Below are 21209 nucleotides of genomic sequence, written 5' to 3'. Positions count from 1 at the left end.
CAACTCACAAAATTAATGACAAACGAAAACCTCATGCAATTTATATGGTGTATACATTATTTTTACGGCAGTCATTGAAATATGACTATATTGACCCTATGAGGACGGACTGATTTTGCTGCAACACGCATTTCCCATAGACACCTGTCAGTACGAGAATACTCTGGACTCGTCCTCAACGGGTTAAAGTAAATAGTGACTCAACATTCAACAAAAAAAGGCTATACCTGTCAGGGACAATAGAGTGATGACACTCTTTGAAGTCAGCAGGTGATTTGAGCATTTTCTAGCTGGTCAGTTTATGGAACCATCTTCCCATCAGTTGAGTGTCAATTGGTGTTATGGGTACCCATATTGTTTGAGAGCATCTCCCACAAACGTGTCCCACTTGGCTTGCCATAATTTGGTCGCTGCCGCCTTTTCATCAGTTGTCATTGCACTATACCTGGTGAGGATGAGAGGGGAAAAAAATTGATTTATGCTGAAAGGTCAAAGTTTGAGAGGAAATGTTAACCAAAACATAAATTTAACATAGAGACAAAATCAATAGGATAACTTGTACAGTATGGCTGTACTGCCATAACCAAGAAAGTCACAAAACATTAAGATTTATATTTCTACTAAATTTCTGTTCATACAAAATTTTTGCAAAAACAAACTGCAAATTTGTAGCAAAGCACTCAAAGAGCACAGACCTCTGCCAAGCCAGCAACTCATTTTCACCCATACATGCATGTAATTTCCTAATATAGAAGCCTTTTGCTCATGTCATCAGCTTCCAGCTGTGTGGCGCCTTGCCCGAGCAGAGCACATGTTTTGGTGCACGTATGTAAACCTCTAGTATGCTCAGCTTGAACTCCCAAATTCATTGACCTTATATGCCCCCTCCCCCTCCCCCCCCCCAAAAAAAAAAACAAGGCAATAAACAAAACAAAAACAAAATTCTTCAAAAATCCATAAAAACTCCCAGATCACTACTAAAATTCAATCACCTGTTCCTTATGTCATTATCAACTTTCCCTGCAAGTTTCCTTTGAATCTGTTAACAACTTTTCGAGTTATTCTGCAAACAGTTAAACCAATGCAGATAATCATGTATTAAACTCTTCCTTGGCAGAGGTAAAAATAAAAAGAAAAAAATATCGGTAAAATAGAGGTTGCACTGAACAAGGAGAAATAAGGAACTAACTTTATTGTGTTCATGGCAAGTTGTTTGAGTAGCGTCAATCCCGTAGTCTCACCAGCCAGACCCATAAATGCCATGTAGTAATCATGCGACAGAGGAAGGGCCCCCCAAGCAGCCGGGTCGTCGGAGCTGACGACTACCGGGTAGTTGTCCGCAATGAGGCCCGCACGATGTGATTGCGCAGGTCATGGACCAGATGGAGAACCTGCAAAGGATTAATGTATGACAAGAAAAAGAACAAGAAAATTGATTTGACAGGAATGCAATTCTTTCCATCCTCTTCAAACTATCGTCAGTGCCAAAAATGCACACGTGCAATGTAACCTTTGGGTGCCCACGTGGTAAGCTTCTCCTCTTTTTATGTGGCACCCTGTACCTCATTGACACCAGTTTCTCCTTTTAGTCACATGAGGCAGTCAAACAAAGCTTGTTATTGTTCATAGGCTTGGGATTGTTTATCCATTTAAGAGTGTGGTTTCTTTTTTGAAAGTTGTTGCTTTCTTTCTAAAGTACATTCTTTCTCTCCTTTTTCAACACAGGGCACTGTCTTTCTGTTGTTTACCTTTGGTACACTTCCAACAAATGTGTCAAAACACATTGTGTGTGTGTGTGTATGTGGTATCAATATGACAGATTTGTTTTTTGTTAATTCTTTTCCTAAGCATTGTAAGGAGGTGGTACACTGTAAATACTGGAAAACTAACACATCTCAGTTGGACTCAGTGGGCCTCATATACAACAGGATTTTTTATTGTCAGGCAGACAGGTTTAAGACCTCGCCCTTCAATGGCATGCATCACACCATTGGTTCAATTATCCGCTCCCAAAGTCAAGTCCACCTCATAAAATTCCAGTTATTTGCCTGCAAATAAGCTAGGCATGGCCGTCGGCATGTTTTCAAAAGTGGGGGTGGGGGGGGGGGGTGGGGGGGGGGGGGGAGGGTGCAGTTTATATTTCGGGTGCCACTGCCAGGTTTCTGAGCTAACAAGCGGGAAAAAAAAAAAAAAAAGGCCTTCAGCGCAACTTCTGCTGCCACTTCTGAGTTTCATCAGCTAACAAGCCCCCCCCCCCCCCCCCCCCCCCAAAAAAAAAAAAAAGGGTCCTACATTGTATTTAGCACAACTTTCGATGGTCTGGTACAACACCTTCTAGTTTTTTTCTGTTGCCACATCCAGGGTAATAAAAAAAAATGAGGGGCTCAAAATGATTACACCCTACAATGACGGATCCAGAGGGTGCACACCAGGCGCACAGCCCCTCTTTACTTTTGTATAAAACAGAAGAAATAAAAGGAAAAAAATGGAGGGTGCATGCGCTCCCCCCCCCCCAAAAAAAAAAAAACAAAAAAAAAACACACACATTAATTTTGCAAAGGCTCCTCCCCTTCATGGAATTCCTGGATCTGCCCCTGTCCTATGTATTCCTCTGCATTGTGCAAAAAAAAAAGGGATTATCCTTTGCCCTGAGATAACGTACCTGATTGGAGATTGGGTTGAGCTCAATAGCAATGCCCTTTGTCTTCACGGCCTCCATAACTCCTGGGTGCTTGTTTATGGCATAGCCGTGCCCAATGCGGGAAGTATTCAGGAGGATCGCATCGATCAGGTTTCTATCCACCGAGGTTCCCTCCCAGTCTGTGAGAAGACATTGCAGCATTAGGTCACTGTATATAATCCCTCTTGCACACAACACAAAACTTTTCATGGTTATAAAGAATAATGTCTGATGAAATCTTGTGGTAATACACCTCAGGGGTTTTAGAAAAGGACATGAAAAACTAACCCCATATCACTCAAGAATATGCTCCCCTTCTGTCCAGAAAATAACAGTTCATATTTTTTTTTTGGGGGGGGGGGGGGGAGGGGAGGGTCCAAATAAATTGATTGGAATCTATAATATTCATTCTCTCATCATCATAAAGATGTTCTCAGTTTTATCATTCTAAAAAAAGTCTTGATCACCCACCTCCACAATATACCTGCTTACGAAAGGAGTCTGATTTTCAGGGTGCAAAAGGGACACACTTACAGTGAAGGGTTTTCCCCAAATAAACATGTGGATTGGGTGCATACAGCAATGATAGAGGAACATGTCTGAGAAATTTGAGGAAAATCAGACAATCCATTCAAAAGTCATGAATTTTGGTACTGCCATGATGGGATGAAAAGACTACAACAGTTTGTGACATCACTGCAGAATGATCTAAAGAAAACAAAGAGAATTTGACAACATTTTAGTTTTTTTTAAATGAAAAGCATACATTTCTTTGACTTGTTGCTGACATAGATATTTTAAGGTTAATATTATTCCTCTTACTCTTCTATTACATTTATGCTGGAAAAAATGAAATTATGCAGAATTCTGTGTATATTTTCTTTATGTAGCTGTTTTGTTGTGATGTCAAAAACTGTTGTAGATTTCTCATCCAGCCATGGCAGCACCAAAACTGTAAACACTAATGACTTTTGAATGGATTGTCTGATTTGCACCTGTCATGTTCATAATACACTTCTAACATTGAGCAGTTAAAAAGGCTGAAGGTTTATTTTACATCCATAGTTTGAATTCTAACACCTCATTTGTCCTCAGCTAATATTTGAACAGATTTACTGCTGGTCGTAAAATTTATGAAAATTTTAAAGTCCACCATAGCAGGAAACAAGCAGACATTCAATCTCAATTCCACGGAGCAGAGGCAAGAACCCAAATTCTTGGTTGTATACTGCTTGACAAAGGTTGAAGGCAACTAATTTTTATGGGGCACAGGTCATTTCATGAAAATACAACTGTCTATACTCTTTGACAGAAAGGGAAGGACTGATGCTCTACAATATACAGATGATACATACCGGTATATGTACCGTACCAACATATGATTCCTAATACCAAGGAAAGGTGCAATGCCACAGATTTGGTCTTAGTCAAGGTGTAATTTTAACAGCACTAAAGAACACAATAAAGTCTTAAAAGACTCTGTGTGCTTTGGCAAAAGGAAATGAATAAAGAAAAACAAGTGATGCTGGCATTACAGTTTCAATTTGACTAATGCAATTTTCAAAATCATTTTCATTGGGATTTACAAGATCTCTATACTTTAAGATCTGAAAAAACAGATAAAGACAGTCCCATTTAAGAAGAGAATTTAAGTAGGGGACTTAGAAGAAGAAAGAAAATAAGAAGAAGGAAAGAAAACGACAAGGAATGAGAAGAAATAAAATATGAAAAAAAAAAAGAGAAAGAGTAGTAGAAGAATAAAATGACAACAAAACCCTCAACATCAGAAGCCAGGCCACTTCATTGTACAGACTGACAGTTCTATAGTCTTTGCTGGTTTCAGAAGCTGCTGCTGCTGCTGCTATGCTATAGCAGCAAATCACATTCTCCTTCCTAATTGGCTCACACCCAGCTGCTACCATGGAAACCACTTTCATTGCATGCTTACTCGTTTCGCCTGCATGGAAGAAGAACGGCAGGTTGACCCCCTGCTGCGATGGATACAGGAGCTGGTCGATGTAGTCCACCAGAGGGCCTCCTAGATCTTCCTGGGCCACTAGGTCGTAGCCCGCAAAGCATTCTGGGTATTCCTTCAGCAGCTTCATGGCCATTTTCACTTGTTCTAGTATCAAGGTTTTGTTTTCTGGTACCCTGTGGGGGAATGTTACAATGTGCAGTTTTAAACAGGGTCAAATCTTCATAGGAAAATTGGTGCGTTGTTCAAAAAGAAGAATATTAGGCCTATGAAAAGAAAACACACATCAATGAGTTATCAGCACAAGAATACCTGTACTATGTAATTCCATCATCTCAACCAGTTCAATCAGCAAAATAATGTAATTACCTCTGCCAAAGGAGGAGGTTATGTTTTCATCGGTGTTGGTTGGTTTGTTTGTTTGTTTGTCTGTGTGCAAAATAACTCAAAAGAGTTGTGTACGGAATTGGATGAAACTTGAAGGAAAGGTTGAGAATGACACAAGGAACAGATGATTAAATTTCGGTAGGGATCCAGACATTTTTTTTAATGGATTTTATGAAGGATTTTCAATATTTTGGCACGTAGGATCAATGAACTTGGGGAGTTCAAGCTCCGCATTTTTTTTGGTTTTTCATACGCGAACTAAAGTGCATGCAATTTTCATCAATTCAAAGCTCGGCATTTTCTCCACAACTTCTCTCACTACATGTCCAACTTAACAAAAATCTATTTAGAAGTTTTATAGATTAGAAAGCACAATGTTTTCTCAAAGCATGACTATGTTGTCGTCTCAGAATAATGTGGCACACAGGAGGTTCCACCATGGCACATAAAAGAGTTAGCATACTTTTATCAACAACTCACTCATGGACACACACATACACAACCAATCTCATACCATACGCACACAAACAAAACCACTTTCAGAAAATGTCATAAGAGAACCTTCAAAGGCAGCACTACAATCATGTGACAATTCACAATTCACACTCATACCATCTCAAGAGACCCATGTTGATGAATATCCGTAGTATTACAATTTTCTAAACAATTGATCCGATCTTGCACCATGCTCAATCAATCTGTTGTCTCATGTTTACAGCTTCCTTTTCAAGCAACTTTCACTTTTGGGTTACGGGGTTTCAAATCCCTTCTTCTGGATTGAAGGAGCTTTTTCACTTTCATAATACTATCAAATGGCATGTTTGTGTGTGTGTGTGTGTGTGTGTGTGTGTGTGTGTGTGTGTGAATGTGTGCACAACAAAAATTGATTAAAGGGTCAGGCAGTACAGCTGTAGAGAGCTGCGGGAAGAGTGGATTTCTTTGGGCAATATACAAGATGATGACGTTCTACTTTGCTGTACAATTATGTTTGAGGGTTTTTTTTTCTCTCTCTCTCTCTTTTCAATGATCAATTTTTGATGATTACAATGCCAGGAGTTGAAGTTTTAAGTTTAATATTAATTTTTAAGAAAGTACTATTTATGCAAGAAAGAAAGTAAACTCTCGGGTAGAACATTGTTGTTTTTTGCATTAAAAAAAAGAAAAGAAAAAGGTGTGATCTTTTGATTTGTAAAGTGGCATTTATAAACTGATATTAAATTTATTTGAATGTTATTATTAAATATAGATTATTGAAAAAAAATTGAGTGTATGTCTGTGTGTGCGTGGGGGGGGGGGGGGGGGATGTGTTGTATGGGAAATTTACAAACCAAACAAACATAAACACTCACCAATCACTCTGACCCACCAAATTAAACAGTGATATGAAAATTAAACATTGTGCCTCAGGGACACTCAGTGAACTCAATAATTTTGTACAAATGCAGTGAAATCATTATCATTGTGTTTGCTGCCCTCACCTGATGGATGTAAATATGATTTTGGCTCCACTGAAGTCACTGGGGAATTCCCCTTTGAACTCTTCTATGGCTTCTTTGAACTGCTGGAAGGTATACTCAGGGGGGTGGACCGTACCATTAAGCTCTTGAAGCTGTACGAAATGAATTGTGTAGTCATCAAACATTCGACTAGTAAAATTAATGGCCCGAATGTGACATTCTTTTTTTCCCTAGTCTAATGACCTTTTAGATCTGGAGAGATTCTGAAGATAATCTTATCATTTAGCCCACCTACAATTGTACTCATGAAAGATACGTTGGAGAGTACCAAATAAGTCTTTTAACCCTAAAAGAGCCGGGGGGGCAGAATCCGCCCCCCCTCGACGTTTCGCGCTATAATTCTGTAACGCGAGAAGGCCTCATCGCGAGGCTTCTTGACTTTCTTCGTTCACGTCTCGCGCAACTTTTGAGACCAAATTTGCAACGTACGCACATACTTTTGCGAAGCCACACCCACTTTTGTAACGGAATGTCGCCCCAAAACAGGCACAATTTTGTGATTTTGTGTACATTTCCTATGGAAAATGGTGCTCTGTCAGGAAAGTAATAAAAACCTAATTATTTTTACAATTAATCACTTTCATCGATCAATTTTGTGCTAATTATGGTAGAAAAGTGGTCAGTGACAATTTCCAATGAAAAAACAAAGAAAAAAAAAGTTGAAAAACAGAGAAATACATAAGAAATTCTGAAAACAATGAAATACATAAGAATTGAAATAAGTTTTGGAAGTTTTTGTGATGTACAATTGTTGAATATGCTAAAACAGATTTACAGATCAAAAATTACACTCTCAATGCTTTTAATTAGGCTAAAATATGTTCTTGAGCTTAATTTGCATAATTAATTAATTAAATTTAGAAATTGATTGTTTCAAAAAATCTTATGACACAATCTTGTAGATTTTGACGTGGGTCTCACGCATGCAAAATTTCATTGCGATCGCACCACCAATGGCCGAGATCTCAAAGGGGGGGGGGGGGGGGGGGGTGGGGGGGAATCCATTCCCCCCGGTCTGAGCATCTAGCCAAAAAAGCCCGGCCCCTCTAGGGTTAAGGGGGGGGGGGGATGTTGGCAGTGATGAGTAACCAAAAACACACAATGCATATATTATAACATGGCACTTTTTGTGAAGGGAGAGAATATCCATAAATCATTGAATGCATCTTTCTCTCTTGACTTTAGCACTGATCTCTCATTACGATGCAGACAACTTTTGATATTATGGTACGGCAGCATTGGATCAATTTTACCTTCTCTGTCACTGGGTTAAATTGTCAGATAGCTTGCATTTTCAGGAAACTAGGATCATAATCCATGCACACAATAATGTGTCGTGTCACACAAGAATGATGAGTGTAACAAGATGGTTCTAGGTGTAAGTTTCTTCAGTTTGTCTCCCTCTACAAATTAAATTTGTTAAGATCGCAACTGCTGATCTATAAATTAACAAACATGTCGGAAAAAAGGAACCAGTGGGACTCAAACCTGTCATCTACTGCTTTCCGGGCAGCGACACTACCACCAGGCTGTCCCTGGTTGCCGGCAGTGACACGATGAACATGGAACAAATACCCAAGTTCTGAGATTCCGACATTGTTATGTTAAGTAGTCCAAGGCGGACAAAGCATATGATAATGAAAGAAGGATATTATTCAGAGAGGGGGGGGGGGGGGGGGGGACAACAAGATGTAGAGGGAGACAAACTGAAGAAACTTACACCTGAACCTTCACCCCTCTGAATAATATCCTTCTTTCAAGATGGTTCTATTCCCGCAAAGTTGGACAAGGTCTTTCCTGCAGAGGGTGTAATGCTCGCCTTACCCCATTCATGATGGTCCGGATCTCGATGTACTGGACATTGTCCTGGACCAGCCGTCCGAGTCCCTGCTTGACCATCGCTTTGAAGGAGACGGTGTTGAAGTAGAGGTCGGTCAGTGCGGTCAGTGCCCCCTGGAATCGCAGCCACGACATTGTCGTATTGGGGTAGACCTCATCAGGGTGGGGCGTACTCATGGTAAAATTTGTGTATAACCTATCATACAGAGAAAAGTGAAAATGAGGCATCTCTACCAATTATATCATATTGTATAAAGTATCATATGAGGCTCTCTTGGAAGAAGATATCATCAGAATGGTATTCTTGAGGTCTGAAACCGAGTACAAAGGCTCCTTATAGTTTATTCATGACTTCTTTGTACAAGCAATTACACATATGACAAAACGGCATACAGACACTTTTTTAAGTATATCCAGAAACACTTTTTTGTGGAACACAGACACCTACCCGCAAAAACAACCTCAACTCACAGATAGCATTTTAAACTTCTCTAAGATAACATTTTAAATCTCTCTCAGATAGCATTTCAAATCTCGAATATAACAGAGTCATTTGAGATTCAAGGTCACTTTAAACATTGCAAAAAAAAAGAAATGAGGACTAACTAACTTTCACACATCTCCCTAACAATATTCTTTGACGCTTCTAAAATGTATCAAATTTTCACCTACAGGGCATCGAAGCTCTCCGCTCCCATCTCAGTTCTGGACTGGGCGACCGAGATCCAACCTGTTCTGCAGTCCGAAGGAGGCGTTCCTGGAGGGTTCTCCGAGAACTTGAAGTGGAGGGAGGAGAAGAAGTCGGTGCGGACGCAGTAGTAGAGGTGCGGGAGGTAGGTGATGTTGCTAATTACCCACTTGGGATCAGCGATGGAGATTTCATGAATGTGGAGGATACCACCTGAAGAGAAAATTATCAAACTTACAATTTAGATGGAAAATTCATGTTGTTGTTGTTGTTTTTTTTAAGAGAAATGCAGCACCTGGCTCATACTTTCTAATTGCTATGCTTTACAGAAACCAAAAAAACAAAACAGAAATGTACATGTATGTTTAATCCCATTGTTGTTTCTCCTTCTACACTACGAACAAGATATCTGTATCTGTTCTGCACAATATGTGCAAAAATCAGCGACTCATAGATGCAGAGGAGAAGACATAAAGGGCCTGGAAGGAAAACAGAAAAGTACAAATTTGTAAAGCCAAGAGGGTGTGTGTGATTTACCTCTATGATAACACTGAAGAGTTAACTTTACAACACACTTTTATTTTAAAACGAAACAGCAGGCCTATGTGCAGACATGCTCTGTATAAAACTAAAAGCTGTCTTGGCCAAGAGGTTTAACAGACTACATGGATAAAATCACAAGCATAACTTCAACTACAATTGTAGATGCGTATGACAGTTCTACTTTCTTTTCTTTTCCAACACCATTGACATGAATAACTTGTAATGAGAATTGTGAGCACTAGCAGGAAGATCAAAATACAACATTTAAATCAATTGATTATTTTTTGTTTTGTTCTGTTTTGCTCTGAATGTCTGTTATTTTTGTTGGTCTGTTTTTTGTTGCTCTCCTAACCTCGGGGCTCTCCTTGTACACAGTTATACTGTGGGAGCTATGCGCTGGGGCTGGTCGCAGTTAGTGCAAATTGACAGGAATGTTTAGAAAGTAATTGTCAATGAATCAAGACTACCAATTCTGTCTTGTGTCACAAAGATCGTCCTGCTGAACTGAAGAGCAATCCCGCACCCAAGTGGGCTTGTAATAGATCTACCATTTAATAGGTCTGAATATGTTTGGATGGGATGTGGGGGGGGGGGGGGGGGGGACTTGGCAAGTTCAGCTCCTAAGCACATCAAGCATCAATCTACCAATGTGATGATGGTACAATATAATTACAATCCAACTCAACTCTTATCCCCTTTAGGGGAAAGGGAAGAGCTTGATTTGCAGGTGTTGCTCATTTAAAGTCAACATGGTGCAAAAGTCTTGCAGCAAATTTATGATTACAATCTGAACAAAGGATAAGTTGCTGTATACATATTTGATGGTTTGTTTAAGCTTCAATATCAGCTATAAAAGGTAAAGAAAGATATTTGAAAAAAAAAATAGTGTTACCCTTTGGCATCTGCTTGATGATATTGAAGACTGCACTTTGTTCAACAAGATATCTGCCAATGAGAAAGTTCACTGTCGGAGCAAATGTCGTGCTGAATCCACTATTGACTTCCTTTTCCTTTGCGCTCATCAGAATTTCATTCAACTTCTTTTCTTTGTCGTTCAGTGCGATGCCAGCACCGACTATCTGCTTCGTCTCGGCAGCCAGAAACGCCTTCCGTCGCTCAAGGTAGCTGTTTCTGGATTCTTGTGGTCCGGATAAGATTGATGAGCACAGGCCGAGCAGTACCCCAATCACACACAGCACAAAGGCCCAGGTCTTCATGTTGGAGGTACGGTACTCCTCAAGTTGGGCGCCAATTCCGTCAAAAGTCTGGCGGCTTCTGTGCTCAGCCGTCAACACGATGGAGCTTTTAAGAAGGAAATTACAGCATCATGTGACAAGGCACACATTGTGCAATCACATATTATCATGTACAATTAAGTGCACTCTTTGGAAGACAATGTGTTCCAAAGTACACTTTGTACGTGTAACCAAAATGCATGTCTACTTCCTCCAAATGTATTGGCCAACTTCCTGAGCTGCAACTTACACTTCAAGCACACTGCCTAGTGTTATACAGCGTGGTAAAAAAAAAAGATGCCATAAAAAATTCCCAAACAGAACGATGGGATAAAATCAATCCCAGGGATCTGATCTAGATCACAAAAGTGTAAGCCCTTGCTTGTGGGTCATATTTCTTTCCTGCTTTCAAAATCCCTGTGACACTTCATGCGCCAATGAGTCAAATGTGCACAAATATCACACATGAACCTATGGACAAGAAATGAACGTCGCACGCAGAGGGTTAATACGCCATAAGATCTTTGTTGTGGGTTTTTTTTTTGTCTACATGTATGTTTATCTTCATTAGTTTTTAGGTTTAATAGTCAGTCTTGCAGCAAGAAAAGGAGTACCAATTGGTATACAGAACACAGATGCTTCTTTCAAATTTCATTGGTACAACCATCACGATTTGGTTTGTAAGTTCTGTCTTTCCTCACATTGACAGATATTCAAAACTATCTTGCCAGCTTGCTTGATTTACATTTAGTGTACCGGTAACAACATGAAATACTGGTACCCAATCTACTGTGATACCACATCCAAAGTTTAGCTTAAATTGGCTTTGGAGAATACTATCTGCAATTTGTGCCCATGCATCCATGCAATTCAAGTCAAAGTCAAACAAACAGGATAATTAAAATATTAAATCCACCAATCTTGTTTTAAATCCTGATTACAGTGAAATTAAATGGAGAGATTTAGTGACTATTGGCATATATTACAACAGCAGCATACTCGGATTGTGGGATATTATATTTACAATTACAATACTTCATGAATTTCTAAAGTAAAATTATGTACCTGGTATCATGTAATTTCCGTCGCATCACCCATTATACAAGCACACACCCAGCTTTCATCAGAGACACCAATGTCAATGTACGGGAAAGTGCTAGGGCGATGTCATACATTAAAAAAAAAGAGTAAAGTTGATTGCTCTACAACAAAACATACATCATAAGCACACATAATTGTTAACCCTGGGGTGCTCCTTGTACACAGCATATTGTCCTGGGCTGTGGATACTATCAATTTGTAAACGATATTCAGAAATTTAGTACAGGGTAATTCAGTATCAATACCATCATTACTGAGTCTCTGTTTTCATACTACCAGCAACAATTAACTACTGAAGCGATCAATCATCTCCGTATGATAATAATGACGAATACAAATGTCAATAATAAGTCATTGGTTGACCGAAAGTACGGTCTGTATCTGGTCGTCGGGGATATGTTCCGCGGAGACTGCGTCTGAGCTGGCTTCACGGATCTACGGAGGAGAGTGATAACGTCAATAAAAATAAAAAGACTCCCATAGATGCCATGTTCAAAAAAAATTTATGAGTGAGATTTTCATGACTCAGCATCTCGGCATGCGCGCATGTGTGTGAGCAAGGGAGCAAAGCGACTAAGCGAGGGGAGGGTGTGGGAGGGGGGTGTCCGCCCTCCCACGATAGGGAGCTTTTTCAATTTTTAGCTCTTAATGGTGCAAGCTGGTGCATACTTAAGTGACTATTTTTTACTTATTTTGAAAGACAAAAGGGAAATATATATGCCTTCAATTGCAACTCTCACTTTAATCCTTTAAGCTATGCTCCCAATGCGTGAGAAAAATGGGTGTCATGCCTGAGATCGTGAGACAGACCCTAAATGCTTAAGTCTCACTCACAATGCGTGAGACTTGGTACCGTAGCTCTGGATTCCTCCGGACAGACGATCTTTCTGTCTAGTCATATGGTAGCTCGCCCCATGCGAGCGACACTTGTGTATAGTGACAGGGCTGTGTATAATCAATATAAAAGGTAAACACTAGCCCGACCAGACGCCATGCTTCTCCAATGACTGGGCTGTGTATAGTTAGGTAAACCAAGGAGGTTTAACAAATGGAGTAACAACAGTCTCATTCCCTTTGATCCCAGGTTTCATGCCGCCTCTCAGAAATATTTGAAGTACAGTTGAACCTCTCGTATCCGGACAAGTTGGGACCGGGGCTCATCCGGATAAGGGATTTGGCCGGATACGGGAAACTCAATGCTTTATACATGTATGTATACATACACATGTACTGATGTAGCCCATTGTAGTATGGTACCACATGTAGTAATGTGTATACTGCAACCTTTTCATTGTTACACTCAGTAACAGACCCCAAAATAGAGGTTCGTGTTTGCAAGAATGAAATCATTTTCTTTTATAAATTCTTGGGATGATTTACCTAAATTATTTACCTAATTATTAAGAAATGTATCAAGTAGATCTTGAAAATAAAAAACAGTACGAGTCGACGAAACTACGCTTCAAAATTTGATCCATCTCGAAACAATGCATGTCTATCTAGTCATATCGACGGCTGTGTATGGACCTATTATATGTGGCAATGCGATATGAGAGGACTCGAGCGCATAATCTGTCCATGTTCTTGCGATGATTTGGGGATGTTTGGGGATGTTAAAATGTCTGAAGGTAAGCAATTTGGAAGGAAATTTGATGTAATGTATGTTAATCATGTTGGAAGTAATATGTAATTCATGTGTGTTTGTGTAGGAGTTCTCAAGGAGTTGGGAATCCCCCTTTCCTCCCATAATCATTAAAAAAAAAAAATCACGGCGAGATTGCGTCCGTATAATAGAGAGATCCGGATAAAGGGAGGCCGGATAAGAGAGGTTCAACTGTATGTGCTAAACTGGAGCTGCCCCAGAGATAGGAAGACAATTGATTCATGTGTCATTGCACCATGACTAGTCACTCTCAAAGGAAGATATTTATCGATCATGTCTTTATGATGGCAGAGCTACCAAGTCTCACGCATTCTGCGTGAGACTCAAGCATTTAGGGGCCATCTCACGATCTCACGCATGGCACCCATTTTTCTCACGCATCGGGCGAAGTCTGCAACTTGGGCCTATAATAATGAGCATAGCTCAAAAGATTAAAGTGATTTGCAATTGAAGGTATTTCCCTTTTGTCTTTCAAAATAAGTAAAAAATAGTCACTTAAAGGACAAGTTCACCCTCATAAACATAAGGATTGAGAGAATGCAACAATATCAGTAGAACACATCAGTGAAAGTTTGAGGCAAATTGGACAATCGATGCAAAAGTTATGAATTTTTAAAATTTTTGTGTTGGAACCGCTGGATGAGGAGACTACTACAGCTTGTGAGTCATATGCGTACAACAGTATAAAGACAATGTAAAAGAAAATTCAACATATTTTCACTTTTTTCGCATAATAAAAGAGCACTTGACTTGCCTCTTTCTAAAGGCAGGGGGAATAATATTACCCATAACATTTGTCGGTAACGAGTCAGGGGAATGTGTACTTTTTTCAAAAGATGGAATTTAGTGAAATTCTTTTTATATTTTCCTCATATTGTTGTACGCATGTGACATCTAAGTTATTCATACACTGCAGTAGTCTTCTCATCCAGCGGTTACTGCACAAAAACTTCAAAAATTCATAACTTTTGAACGGATTGTCTGATTTTCCTCAAACTTTCAATGATGTGTTGCACTAATATTGCTACATTCTCTCAATCCTTATGTTTATGAAGGTGAACTTGTCCTCTTTAATTATGCACCTGATCGCACCATTAAGAGCTAAAAATTGAAAAACCTCCCTAGGGGGAAAAACCCCTCCCACACCCTCGCTCGCGCGCACATTTGCATGCCGAGATGCTGAGTCATGAAAATCTCACTCATAAAAGTTTTTTGAACTTGGCATCCCTGTGATGGTAATAATACTCTTCGCCGTCCCTTCTTACGAAACAAGCGGTTATGATGTACACAGATACGGGGATGTGCGAATAAAAATTGTTCAATAATTGATGAAATAAAAATCGAAATTACTCGACTTTTACATGATTTTACACTAATCTAATATATAAATGAATAAAGAACTATACTTGAAAATTATACCACAATGACATCAGTCATCAGTTTCATTTGTCTATCGGAGTGATCGGAAAGATGATAAGTAATGATAAAATCGGCTTTGTAGTGAGAGTACAGTTTCAAATATTTTCACGACATAACGTAATACAGCTCAGGTTTTCCTTCACTTTTGCACATAATCCTGGACAGGATTTAGTTTTGTTTCATATGCTTTATCATTAAGTGAACATTCATTCTATTTGACAAGTAAACAAGCAGTTATGTTGTTAGAGTTAAAAATGAATCTTCACCGACTTCAGATTGCTTTTTAAACAGACGGCGGCATGGAACCCCGATCATCGACAAAGGCACAAGTGCACCTGTAGCTGTGGAATTCTTCTGTGCATCAATAGAAAAATGACAGCTGTTTGAATGATTACAGCCAGTTGGAACTCCATCTCTCAAACCTCCTGGGTAAACACATTCCGCCATTAAACTTACCACTTTCAACTTGTAATCCCAACTCGACAAGGTACCAGCCCGAACTGTGCACAGGCAGGGAGCGCCCCGCCGGCCCCGCGGCGCTCGGGGTTTGCCTTGCCTTGTAAACCCAGCGCCTAGCCTAAGTCCGCTGCAGTGGCTGGCTGCTAGCCGTAATCGTAAGGTAATTGGCCTTGCTACTGATTCACAGAACTACCTTAATCGTTGACACAATCAGAAACTTAAACATTGTTGAAACAACTGACTGTCCGAAGTCAGCAACGCGCAACTTTCACTCACTTCCACATTACGACGAACGTAGGAAGATCCCCCGATTGCGTAATACCCAGTACAATGCTCACAGCCAAAAAGTTGTACAACCTGTGTGTACACGTGTACACTGTACACAAGCTAGCTGCTTCTTTACTCTTTTGCTGTACACTGGCGAAGGAGGGCGCCCTCTAAGTGATGCGTGCGCTTCGTTGTTCCATCACGTTTTCAAGCAAAATTTTTATGTACATGACTGTGTATAACCGAATCTAGAAATTTATAGATTCTCTCATCTTCCCGTGACAAACAAGACATAATGTATTTCCCCTTTTCAATTTTCTTTTTTGTTTGTTAATACTTGTTGTTGGTTGTTGTTATGGTCACCAGTGTTGTTATCTTTGTTACCATAATTGAACCTCAATAATAAAGGAATTTCATGGGACCATGCATGGAAATGATCATAAGGTTTGATCGGATTATTGAAAGGTGTTATGCTGTTTGTAAGCTTGAGATTGTTACCATGATTGTTCTTATGCCTTTATAACAAGGTTTTGAACAATAAAGAAACTTGAAAGTTGATCTGCGTGCCACATTAGTTTTCTGTTCGTAGGTGTGTTTGTGAAATTTGTGTACATTTTACTCATTGGCACAGATCGAGAGGATTAAACTTCATTATTAAATCATGTCGCATTAAACGACTAAAAGAATGCAGCAGTCAACGCCATAGTGACCTTGCAGAATATACTATCTGTTAAAAACATGAAAATTATTGAATTTCAAATTTTAAATTAAACGCTTTTTCATGACAAAGTGATCGGCCGCTCAATTTTTCTATTAGTTTGTTTGTCAATTATAGAGAGTTTTATCGCAAAACAAGCTAACTCCATTTTCTATTACGTTTAGATATTTGTGATTAAAGCTGCTTAAAAACAAAGAAATAATAAGAAAATACAGCATATATTTAATCATAACTTCTAGAATATTCCTTTTTGTTATGCCACAAATTTCAGTTCAGTTCAGTTCAGTTTTTATTTCTGCATTTTCAGCAAATGAGGTATTATTGTATTTGCTCTATAAACTGATGATGGACTTACTTCGAAATGCTTAAAAATGCCGCTTTTAGCTCATTTTGCAATAAAACTCTTCACTTTACTTATTGAACAATGCAGGCCTCATGCTCTCCAATGAAAAAAATACATCATTATTATTATTTTTTCAATTTCAATTTTTCAATTTATTTTCATACTTCTCAATGAAGGAATGTACAGCAAATATAATAAAAACATAGTGAATCATAATATCCGGCTTGGATGTACAGTAAATTAATGTAAGAATATAAAACATATAGTGGTCAATCATCGTACGTTTGGTTCTATGTATAACGCTAAAGAAATATGACGGAACCTACTTAAAAGCGAGCTTGTCAAGCGTAGGTCCCAAATTCTGAACAGAGTGTAAAGATGAGGAGCACGGATGCAACGTAGGACCAAAATAAAGAGAAACAAAAATGAAAGGCAAAAATACCTGGTGCACTAACAGAATCTTCTCAATACATTAATAGTGATATACAGACAACCACATTATTTAGTCCATGGGCCAGGCCAGATATTGGTACCATCTGAGGTGGCAAAACCTTTTTGGTGTCATTTTGTTTGTCGGGCATAGATATGCTTATCAAGCTATGATAGCATTTCCAAATGAGTAGCTTAGTCATAGTAAATGAATTTTTAACCAATTTGGTCTCGTTGTTATATCCCTATACTTCTGAATCAAAACTAACCGCCATATACAAAGAAGAGCACTGTCTTCTATATGTTCCATAGAGCTGTAAAATGCAGCTCTATGGTATGTTCACAGGTGTTCTGTTGTAAACGCGGTGCGCTTAGTCTTTATTCAAGGCAGCGAAGGGAATATCCAAAGGTTATGATGTCCACAGCGCTTAGTCTTTATTCTAGACGGCGAAGGGAATGTCCAAAGCGTATGATACAGTGTATATCCTTTTATCTAAAAACAACAACAACAACAAAAGCAATTCCTCGTGAATTTTACCGTATCTTTCAGTTATTTATCATTTTCCGGCGAAAACGCTACGGTGAAAACGCTGATACCACGCCAATGTCGCTCTATTTCCCTCCAACAATGAAAGATAATGCAAAAACAATGTACCGGTACACTACAATACATTATAATAAATAACATTGTAAATGAACAGAGTGATTTTTGTTTAAAACTGATGTATTTGTTGATAGGGTGGTATAAAAACAGTATAAATAATCCATTTTATGAGGAACTTTAGATATGATAACGGTTCATTGGTCTAGATAAAGAACTAAGCGCACCGCGTGACAGCTGTGTACATCATAACCCTTTGGATATTCCCTTCGCTGCCTTGAATAAAGACTAAGCGCACCGCGTTTACAACAGAACACCTGTGGACATACCGAAGGCAGTGCTCTTCTTTGTAAAGCTGTTTAGTTTCGATTCAGAAGTATAGGGATATAAATATGAGACCAAATTGGTTAAAAATTCATTTATTATGACTAAGCTACTCATTTGGAAATGCTATCATAGCTTGATAAGCATATCTATGCCCGACAAACAAAATGACACCAAAAAGGTTGTGCCACCTCAGGTGGTACCAACAACCCATTTTTCGGGTCTTGGCCCATGGACTAATTCTGCAGATGTAAGAACAGTTGATTTAACAATGTTGACAATAGTGTAGTAGTATGATTTGAATAACGGTGAAAAGAGAACAACTCGACATGCGAGTCCTCGGAGGAGATACGGGAAACCTAAAGAGTGAACATACAAGTACTAACATTCAAAGAAAATTTGGAATTAATTAGAATTACCAGCCAGTATAGCACTAAGGGGAATACAACAAGCCAGCTGTTCACGCGTTCCGAAGTCCTAGGGTATCAAAAGGGGTACTGGTGTGAAGGAATTTAAGAGCGCAAACAGAGAGGCTTAGCTGATTTGAATAACAACAGCCAGCACAGCAGGTAAAGGCACATAAACAAGAAAGAAGGAAATTTCAATGGACTGACGCAATGTAGGGCCTAATTATTCAATAAATTATGTCTTAATTTGTATTTGAAGGTCGTTAAAGACAAACAACCTGCGAGTTCTATGGGGAGATCGTTCCAGTACTTCGGCCCTGCATACATAATTGTTTTTTTCGCAAAAATGGTTCGGGTACGTGGTAGGTGATAATCGTCACGTTGGCGGGTGGGATAGTTATGAATAGAGTAATTTCTTTTAAACATATGCAAAAAAAATATCAGGAAGATCATTTTTGGATAATTTGTACATGAATATCCCTAAATTGAAATAAAACAGATCTGACAATTTCAAAATTTTGTTCTTATGGAAAAATTCATCTGTATGAGATAGATACCCAGTCTTATTAATTATTCTAATAGCGCGCTTTTGTAAGAGAAAGAGCGAGTCAAGCAAAGACTGGGTCGTGTTACCCCATGCCAGTATTCCGTAGTTGAGGTAAGGGGAAATCATAGTCGAGTATATAATTTGCAATATATTGGTGGGGAAGTAATCTTTCAGTTTATTTAGAATTCCTGCATTCCTAGATAAAACTTTGGTTAAAAAGTTGATGTGAGACTTCCAAGATAAATCGCTATCAATATAGTCCTAGAAACTTAACACTATCAACCTTCGTTAAATTAATGCCATTGATTTGGAGATGACCAGGAATAAATTGCAAAGAGTTACTGAACAGCATATAATATGTTTTATCAACGTTTAGTGATAACTTGTTGGCATGAATCCAGGATTGAACAAGTTTCAATTCGCTGTTTAACATATGAATAAGCGTATTAGGATTACGATGTGAAAGAAATAAATTTGTGTCATCTGCAAAGCATATAAAAGAAAGAATCTCTGATGAATTTTGGAGGTCATTTATGTACAAGATGAATAGTAGCGGGCCGAGTAGGGAACCCTGGGGGACACCACATGTAATTGATTTCATTGAGGATTATCATTGTGTATATACAGCTACAATATCATTAAACGGAAACAAGACAAAATAATAGTATAAAATGCAATGGATCTACACATAAAAAGAGGTAATTCGAGGGGGGTGTGGGGAGGGAGGTAGTGGATGTGAGATAATAAGCCAGTCCGATAATAATCTGATGAAAGCGTTCATTAATAAAGGACAATGCAAGACAACTTCTATAAGTATGCAACTACTTTTCTCGACCTCAGTTCAAGGTTATATATAGACTATTCAGTCGAGAAGTAGGAATAATTGGTATTTTTTAAAAAAGACAAATTCACCTTCATATAGACATGTATGTGGATTCTGTAAATGCTATTATCAGTAAGATATAACACATCAGTGAAAGTTTTGAAGAAAATCGAACAATCCGTTCAAAATTTATGATTTTTTGAAGTTTCTGCTCAGTCCTATACTGGATGAGAAAACTATCTAAGTTATGCAGCTTGTGATGTCACATGTGTAGAACGAAAGAAAATGTAAAGAAATTGAACATATTATTTTCACTTTTCTCGCATAATAGGAGAACACTGTATGACTTGCCGTCAATGACAAGTTGAAGAAAATGTGCACATTTTTTTTCAAAAAATAAAATTTTGTGAAATTCTCTTTACATTTTTCTTATATCGTTCTATAATAGCATACGCATGTGACATCATGCATACACTGCATAGTCTTTTCATTTAGCAGTGACTGCGCAGATATACTTTAAAAATTCATGACTTTTGAACAGACTGTAGGATGATTTTCCCCCAACGTTCACTGATGTGTTCTATATTGCTGCATTCACTCAATCCGCATGTATATGAATGGACTTGTCCTACTTCTTTATGAATACGATTTACACAATGGGTTTCGACCACATTCTTTAATACAATAATAATGAATATTACGATTAGTGAACCTTTAGAACAGATGCAATACTCCCTCAAGTTAAACAACCTTTATGCATTCTATTTTCACAGGAGCAGAGTTTTGGAATCTAACGCAAAGTACTAGAGAGGTATATAAAAAAGCTTTTTTTTTAATAAAAAAAAGCATAAAAGTTATCAAAGGTTAATGATAAAGTATGAGTATCTCATGAACTATACTATGTTGCAGTTTCTGCAAGTATTTTTAGTTAATGTAAACAAAATTAATATTGGAAAAAATTATTATCGACTAGCACACTCGTGTAACTTTTGGTTCTCCTTTTAACAACGCTATAACAATCAAGGTAATGTATGAGGGTATATGCATCTATATGATGTCATACAAAGTTATGTTCATAAAAATCTTTGATTCATAGGGGGCCCTAATTTTCATACTCGCATGCTCATGCAAAACGACAGTGTTCCCGTTATGTAAATAATTATATTTTAATGTTGATATTAAACTCAAATCAACGCAGACATTGTGATGGTTGCGTTTAAACATTAATCAAGGCCTATATAGAC

The 21209-nt window shown here is 38.5% G+C and overlaps 1 protein-coding gene across 1 annotated transcript; it reads right to left on the bottom strand.

The window, feature by feature from the left end:
• Positions 1–306: 306 nt before the first annotated feature.
• Positions 307–10935, bottom strand: LOC139710673 (adenosine deaminase 2-like). The gene is given in 9 exon segments (XM_071622596.1): positions 307–445; positions 1190–1349; positions 1352–1391; positions 2663–2820; positions 4629–4831; positions 6521–6651; positions 8384–8594; positions 9071–9299; positions 10522–10935. Coding segments are annotated over 9 exon segments (1563 nt in total). The 5' UTR covers positions 10847–10935; the 3' UTR covers positions 307–339.
• Between the last annotated feature and the right edge of the window lie 10274 nt (positions 10936–21209).

This window comes from Diadema antillarum, unplaced genomic scaffold (assembly GCF_040938485.1).
Source record: "Diadema antillarum isolate AM-2024a unplaced genomic scaffold, OU_Dant_1.0 scf00000039, whole genome shotgun sequence".
NCBI lineage: Eukaryota > Metazoa > Echinodermata > Echinoidea > Diadematoida > Diadematidae > Diadema > Diadema antillarum.
The sequence above is the reverse complement of the archived record's forward strand: the minus strand, read 5'-3'. Positions and strand labels throughout refer to the sequence as shown.